Source organism: Euprymna scolopes, chromosome 10 (assembly GCF_053919585.1).
Source record: "Euprymna scolopes isolate OS-2025 chromosome 10, ASM5391958v1, whole genome shotgun sequence".
In the NCBI taxonomy this organism is placed as follows: Eukaryota; Metazoa; Mollusca; class Cephalopoda; order Sepiida; family Sepiolidae; genus Euprymna; species Euprymna scolopes.
The window spans coordinates 160,507,661-160,517,141 of record NC_136491.1 but is presented as its reverse complement, the minus strand read 5'-3'; the positions used below and the strand labels follow the sequence as shown (position 1 = coordinate 160,517,141).

At 22.1% G+C, this 9,481-nt stretch overlaps 1 protein-coding gene across 2 annotated transcripts in view; it reads right to left on the bottom strand.

Moving 5' to 3' along the window:
- Positions 1 to 861: 861 nt before the first annotated feature.
- Positions 862 to 9,481, bottom strand: part of LOC145286340 (synaptotagmin-12-like) — a 323,763-nt gene continuing 315,143 nt past the window's right edge. For both annotated transcript variants that reach the window (XM_080135262.1, XM_080135263.1), the window contains one exon: positions 862 to 1,346. In XM_080135262.1, coding sequence (XP_079991388.1) covers positions 1,176 to 1,346 — 171 coding nt within the window. In that variant the 3' untranslated portion in view covers positions 862 to 1,175. The remainder of the gene's footprint in view (positions 1,347 to 9,481) is intronic.

Genomic DNA, 9,481 nt, shown 5'->3' with positions numbered 1-9,481 from the left:
GAGGTGGCCGACATCCTGCTTTTGGTTATCCTGGATTAAAATCTTATGCCATTAACTTAAATTTACTTTGTTTCAACATATTTATTTTTATATATTGAGTCTTTGTTTTTGATATTTTTTTTTATTTTTATAGCTCAACTTTTAAATTACCCAACGCTAAATATCAGCTGAACCGACAGCATTTCATTACTAAATTTTAAAAACATTGAATGGTTCAATAACTTTAAATTTTGTTTCAACTAATTCGTTAGTTTATTTAGTTCAGGAAATAATTCTCATTAATTAAAACTAAAACAATTTATTGATGTTTACTAATTACTAGCTGGTTTACTTGGCATTGCATCGGACAAAGCATGTAGCACATATCTATGAAAACTTCCATGTCTATCTTTCTCTATTTCTCCTTCTCCCTCGGTTTTCGCCTTTCTCTCGCGCTACCCCTCTTCTCTTTCTTCTACTTCCAGCACACACACGCACGCGCGTGCGCGCACACACACACACATACACACACACACACACACACACACACACACACACACACACACACACACACACAACTCAGTACAAGTGAATTATCATCGATTAAAAAAAATCAGAGTTACTTCCGTTTACCGAACATTGTGTCACAATCTGCATGAGATTCGAATCAAAGAATAAAATTCTTTTTGAAGTTGTAGAAATTATTTATCCCAAACAATGCCAATAAAAAAGAACTTTGTAGGTATTTTTTTTTGTCGTTTTTGAGATTTAGCAGAACATGCAAACACACATGCGATATTTACCCTTTATTTAATTGATAACTTAATTTAATTAAATTGACTTTTGCTTTACATATTTTAATAATGTCACAAAATGTATTGATTTTTTTTATGTAAATCAGCACTTTCTGTTTTTATTTGTGCTCGACAAAACATTAAATATATTCATTAAAATATATTAAAAATTGCCTAAGAAATTTGGGAGAAATGGCAGTTTGGCCACTGCATTTAATACGTATCTTATTCCGTCCTATGTTGTGGGATCCAACTCAAAATTTCCTGTCAGAATTAGATTTTAAATTACAAAAAAAAGTTTTTAAAAAAAAGTTTAAAAAAAACATTGTTTTTAATGAATTACAGGCACGAGTAAGAAAAAATATAGAAAGATTTTTTTCTAATATCGGGATTAAAAAGAAGTTATTTTCGAAGATTGTGCCACATAGCAACAGGTTTCCGTAGCGATGTCATCATTTGGTTCCAATGTGAGAGTTCTGTTCCTGATGTGTTGTTGCCAACGATCACGTGGCCAAGTGATGGTGTGCGATTGTTGTCCATTAATTCGGCCACTGTGATGCGTAGTTGCACCGTCTGCAATTGGAAGAAAAATCAATAAAACTTAAAACGAAGTTTTGAATCCCATGTAAGCGAAAATGCATCGGAGTTTGTGACGCAAATAAATATAAAAGATGTTTAAAAACAAAGAAAACAAATATGAAAGATATTTACAAAGAAAGAAAACAAATATGAGATATTTACAAAGAAAACAAATATAAAATATATTTAAAAACAAAGCAAACAAATATGAAAGATATTTACAAACAAAGAAAATAAATATGAAAGATATTTACAAACAAACAAAACAAATATGAGATATTTACAAAGAAAACAAATATAAAATATATTTAAAAACAAAGCAAACGAATATGAAAGATATTTACAAACAAACAAAAACAATATGAAAGATATTTACAAACAGAAAAAACAAATATGAAAGATATTTACAAGGAAAACAAATATGAAAGATATTTACAAAGAAAACAATATGAAAGATATTTACAAACAAACAAAATCAATATGAAAGATATTTACAAACAGAGAAAACAAATATGAAAGATATTTACAAAGAAAACAAATATGAAAGATATTTACAAACAGAAAAAACAAATATGAAAGATATTTACAAACAAATAAAACAAATATGAAAGATATTTACAAAGAAAACAAATATCAAAGATATTTACAAACAAACAAAACAAATATGAAATATATTTACAAAGAAAACAAATATGAAAGATAGGGTTTGTATTACTGTACACATAGATTCGAAAAAGTTGTCCAAAAACAAATATATAACAAATAAATGTTATCAAAGGCAAGATAAGTTACTTTTCTACCAAACTGGATATATTTTTCGTGTTTATTTTCAATGTAACGTGTTTATTCAGCTCGAAAACCATACAGTGTTTACCGATGTATTGGAACATTCAAGATGGCGTCTGATTCTCTCTTTAACACGGAAAGTGTGGGAAAAGATGTTATAAATAAAAAACCGGAAAAAATACTGCTAAAAACTCGCTCAATATATGTTTCCGTGACATAGGTTGACATATATTCGGCGGGATTTTAATAGTATTTTGTATAGTTTTTTATTTATAACACCTTTGTCCATACGTACGGTGTAAAAGAGGGTGTGTGACGCCATCTTGAATTTTCGAATACATTGGCAAACCCTGTATGTTTTTCGAGCTGAATAAATATGTTACATTGAATAAAAACACAAAATATATATCCATTTTGGGAGAAAAGTAACTTATCTTGCCTTTAATAACATTTATTTGTTATATATTTGTTTTTTGACAACGTTTCCGAATCTATGTGTACAGTAATACAAACCCGAAAGATATTTACAAAGAAAACAAATATGAAATATATTTACAAACAAAACGAATATGAAAGATATTTACAAACAAAGAAAATAAATATGAAAGATATTTACAAACAAAGAAAATAAATATGAAAAATATTTACAAACAAAGATAAATATGAAAGATATTTACAAACAAAGAAAACAAATATGAAATATATTTACAAAGAAAACAAATATGAAAGATATTTACAAAAAATCAAAACAAATATGAAAGATATTATAAAGAAAATAAATATGAAAGATATTTACACACAAAACAAATATGAAAGATATTTACAAACAAACAAAACAAATATGAAAGATATTACAAAGAAAATAAATATGAAAGATATTTACAAACAAACAAAACAAATATGAAAGATATTTACAAACAAACAAAACAAATATGAAAGATATTACAAAGAAAATAAATATGAAAGATATTTACAAACAAACAAAACAAATATGAAAGATATTTACAAACAAATAAAATAAATATGAAAGATATTTACAAACAAACAAAACAAATATGAAGATATTACAAAGAAAATAAATATGAAAGATATTTACAATCAAACAAAACAAATATGAAAGATATTTACAAACAAACAAAACAAATATGAAAGATATTACAAAGAAAATAAATATGAAAGATATTTACAAACAAAACAAATATGAAAGATATTTACAAACAAACAAAACAAATATGAAAGATATTTACAAACAAAAAAAACAAATATGAATGATATTTACAAACAAACAAAACAAATATGAAAGATATTAGAAGAAAATAAATATGAAATATATTTACAAAGAAAACAAATATGAAAGATATTTACAAACAAAACGAATATGAAAGATATTTACAAATAAACAAAACAAATATGAAAGATATTACAAAGAAAATAAATATGAAAGATATTTACAAACAAAACAAACATGACAGATATTTACAAACAGAAAAACTAAATATGAAAGATATTTACAAACAAAACAAATATGAAAGATATTTACAAACAGACAAAACAAATATGAAAGATATTTACAAACAAACAAAACAAATATGAAAGATATTACAAAGAACATAAATATGAAATATATTTACAAACAAAACAAACATGAAAGATATTTACAAACAAACAAAACAAATATGAAAGATATTTACAAAGAAACAAAACAAATATAAAAGATATTTACAGAGAAAATAAATATGAAAGATATTTACAAACAACCAAAACGAATATGAAAGATATTTAAAAAGAAAATAAATATGAAAGATATTTACAAACGAAACAAATATGAAAGATATTTACAAACAAAGAAAACAAATATGAAAGATATTTACAAACAAAGAAAATAAATATGAAAAATATTTAAAAAGAAAATAAATATGAAAGATATTTACAAACAACCAAAACAAATATGAAAGATATTTAAAAAGAAAATAAATATGAAAGATATTTACAAACGAAACAAATATGAAAGATATTTACAAACAAAGAAAACAAATATGAAAGATATTTACAAACAAAGAAAATAAATATGAAAGATATTTACAAACAAACAAAACAAATATGAAAGATATTTACAAAGAAAATAAATATGAAAGATATTTACAAACAAAGAAAACAAATATGAAAGATATTTACAAACAAACAAAACAGATAGAAAAGATATTTACAAACAAACAAAACAAATATGAAAGATATTTACAAAGAAAACAAATATGAAAGATATTTACAAACAAACAAAACAGATAGAAAAGATATTTACAAACAAACAAAACAAATATGAAAGATATTTACAAACAAAGAAAATAAATATGAAAGATATTTACAAACAAACAAAACAAATATGAAAGTTATTTACAAACAGACAAAACAAATATGAAAGATATTTACAAACAAAGAAAATAAATATGAAAGATATTTACAAACAAACAAAACAAATATGAAAGTTATTTACAAACAAACAAAACAAATATGAAAGATATTTACAAAGAAAACAAATATGAAAGATATTTACAAACAAACAAAACAAATATGAAAGTTATTTACAAACAAACAAAACAAATATGAAAGATATTTACAAACAGAAAAAATAAATATGAAAGATATTTACAAACAAAACCAATATGATAGATATTTACAAACAGAAAAAAATAAATATGAAAGATATTTACAAACAAACAAAACAAATATAAAAGATATTTACAAACAAACAAAACAAATATGAAAGATATTTACAAACAAACAACACAAATGTGAAAGATAATTACAAACAAACAAAACAAATATGAAAGTTATTTACAAACAAACAAACAAATATGAAAGATATTCACAAACAAACAAACAAATACGAAAGATATTTTCAAACAAACAAAACAAATATGAAAGATATTTACAAACAGAAAAAATAAATGTGAAAGGTATTTACAAACAAACAAAACAAATATGAAAGATATTTACAAACAAACAAAACAAATATGAAAGATATTTACAAACAAACAAAACAAATATGAAAGATATTTACAAACAAAGAAAATAATTATAAAAGATATTTACAAACAAACAAAACAAATATGAAAGATATTTACAAACAAACAAAACAAATATGAAAGATATTTACAAACAAACAAAACGAATATGAATGATATTTACAAACAGAAAAAATAAATATGAAAGATATTTACAAACAAACAAACAAAACAAATATGAAAGATATTTAGAAAAAAACAAAACAAATATGAAAGATATTTACAAACAGAAAAAATAAATATGAAAGATATTTACAACGAAACAAAACAAATATGAAAGATATGTACAAACAAAACCAATATGAAAGATATTTACAAAAAAAAACAAATATGAAAGATATTTACAAACAGAAAAAATAAATACGAAAGATATTTACAAACAAAGAAAACAAATATGAAAGATATTTACAAAGAAAACAAATATGAAAGATATTTACAAACAAACAAAACAAATATGAAAGATATTTACAAACAAAGAAAACAAATATGAAAGATATTTAAAAACAAACAAAACAAATATGAAAGATATTTACAAAGAAAACAAATATGAAAGATATTTACAAACAAAGAAAACAAATATGAAAGATATTTACAAAAAAACAAAACAAATATGAAAGATATTTACAAACAAAGAAAATAAATATGAAAGATATTTACAAACAAACAAAACGATTATGAAAGATATTTACAAACAAAGAAAATAAATATGAAACATATTTACAAACAAACAAAACAAATATGAAAGATATTTACAAACAAACAAAACAAATATGAAAGATATTTACAAACAAAACGAATATAAAAGATATTTACAAAAAAAAAAACAAATATGAAAGATATTTACAAACAGAAAAAATAAATATGAAAGATATTTACAAACAAAACAAATATGAAAGATATTTACAAACAGAACCAATATGAAAGATATTTACAAAGAAAACAAATATGAAAGATATTTACAAACAAAACAAATATGAAAGATATTTACAAACAAACCAAACAAATATGAAAATATTTACAAAGAAAACAAATATGAGACATATTTACAAAAAAACAAAACAAATATGAAAAATATTTACAAACAAACAAAACAAATATGAAAGATATTTACAAATAAAACAAATATGAAAGATATTTACAAACAAAACCAATATGAAAGATATTTACAACAAACAAAACAAATATGAAAGATATTTACAAACAAAGAACATAAATATGAAAGATATTTACAAACAAACAAAACAAATATGAAAAATATTTACAAACAAAGAAAGGTTATGGTTAACTTTCGCCACCCGTTGTTTACAAAGCCATTTGCCGGAAGTGACGTTTTATCTACGGATGATCAAAACCGTATAGAATGAACCTTTTTTTTATATAAGTTTTATTCAAACAGGCTTTATTTGAACTTAATGGACTTTTTTTTGTATTTATTAACTGTTATATTCTTTTTATCAAACACAAATAGAATTTTTATATTGACATATTATGGACTGTTTTTCAAACATCGAAATTTTTTATTCACAAACAAACAAACAAATATGAAAGATATTTACAAACAAAACAAAACAAATATGAAAGATATTCACAAACAAACAAACAAACAAACAAATATGAAAGATATTTACAAACAAACAAACAAATATGAAAGATATTCACAAACAAACAAAACAAATATGAAAGATATTCACAAACAAAACAAACAAATATGGAAGATATTTACAAACAAACAAAAAAATATGAAAGATATTCACAAACAAACAAAACAAATATGAAAGATATTTACAAACAAAACAAAACAAATATAGAAAGATATTCACAAACAAACAAACAAATATGAAAGATATCCACAAACAAACAAAACAAATATGAAAGATATTCACAAACAAACAAACAAATATGAAAGATATTTACAAACAAACAAACAAATATGAAAGATATTTTCAAACAAAACAAAACAAATATGAAATGTATTCACAAACAAACAAACAAATATGAAAGATATTCACAAACAAACAAACAAATATGAAAGATATTTACAAACAAAACAAAACAAATATGAAAGATATTCACAAACAAACAAACAAATATGAAAGATATTCACAAACAAACAAACAAATATGAAAGATATTTACAAACAAAACAAAACAAATATGAAAGATATTCACAAACAAACAAACAAATATGAAAGATATTTACAAACAAAACAAAACAAATATGAAAGATATTCACAAACAAACAAACAAATGTGAAAGATATTCACAAACAAACAAACAAATATGAAAGATATTTACAAACAAAACAAAACAAATATGAAAGATATTCACAAACAAAGAAACAAATATGAAAGATATTTGCAAGCAAACAAATATGAAAGATATTCACAAACAAACAAACAAATATGAAAGATATTCACAAACAAACAAACAAACAAACAAACAAATATGAAAGATATTTACAAACAAACAAACAAATATGAAAGATATTTACAAACAAACAAACAAATATGAAAGATATTCACAAACAAACAAACAAATATGAAAGATATTTACAAACAAACAAAACAAATATGAAAGATATTCACAAACAAACAAACAAATATGAAAGATATTTACAAACAAACAAACAAATATGAAAGATATTTTCAAACAAAACAAAACAAATATGAAAGATATTTACAAACAAACAAAACAAATATGAAAGATATTCACAAACAAACAAATAAATATGAAAGATATTCACAAACAAACAAAACAAATATGAAAGATATTCACAAACAAACAAACAAATATGAAAGATATTTAAAAACAAAACAAAACAAATATGAAAGATATTCACAAACAAACAAACAAATATGAAAGATATTTACAAACAAACAAACAAATATGAAAAATATTAACAAACAAAACAAAACAAATATGAAAGATATTCACAAACAAACAAATATGAAAGATATTCACAAACAAACAAACAAATATGAAAGATATTTACAAACGAAACAAAACAAATATGAAAGATATTGACAAACAAACAAACAAACAAATATGAAAGATATTTTCAAACAAAACAAATATGAAAGATATTCACAAACAAACAAAACAAATATGAAAGATATTCACAAACAAACAAACAAATATGAAAGATATTTACGAACAAAACAAAACAAATATGAAAGATATTCACAAACAAACAAAACAAATATGAAAGATATTCACAAACAAACAAACAAATATGAAAGATATTTACGAACAAAACAAAACAAATATGAAAGATATTCACAAACAAACAAACAAATATGAAAGATATTTACAAACAAACAAAAACATATGAAAGATATTCACAAACAAAACAAAACAAATATGAAAGATATTCACAAACAAACAAAACAAATATGAAAGATATTTACAAACAAACAAACAAATATGAAAGACATTTTCAAACAAAACAAAACAAATATGAAAGATATTCACAAACAAACAAAACAAATATGAAAGATATTCACAAACAAACAAACAAATATGAAAGATATTCACAAACAAAACAAAACAAATATGAAAGATATTCACAAACAAACAAACAAATATGAAAGATATTTACAAACAAACAAACAAATATGAAAGATATTCACAAACAAACAAAACAAATATGAAAGATATTCACAAACAAACAAACAAATATGAAAGATATTTACGAACAAAACAAAACAAATATGAAAGATATTCACAAACAAACAAACAAATATGAAAGATATTTACAAACAAACAAACAAATATGAAAGATATTTACAAACAAACAAAAACATATGAAAGATATTCACAAACAAAACAAAACAAATATGAAAGATATTCACAAACAAACAAAACAAATATGAAAGATATTTACAAACAAACAAACAAATATGAAAGACATTTTCAAACAAAACAAAAAAAATATGAGAGATATTCACAAACAAACAAAACAAATATGAAAGATATTCACAAACAAACAAACAAATATGAAAGATATTCACAAACAAAACAAAACAAATATGAAATATATTCACAAACAAAAAAACAAATATGAAAGATATTCACAAAAAACAAAACAAATATGAAAGATATTCACAAACAAACAAACAAATATGAAAGATATTTACAAACAAACAAACAAATATGAAAGATATTCACAAACAAACAAACAAATATGAAAGATATTTACAAACAAAACAAAACAAATATGAAAGATATTCACAAACAAACAAACAAATATGAAAGATATTCACAAACAAACAAACAAACAAAT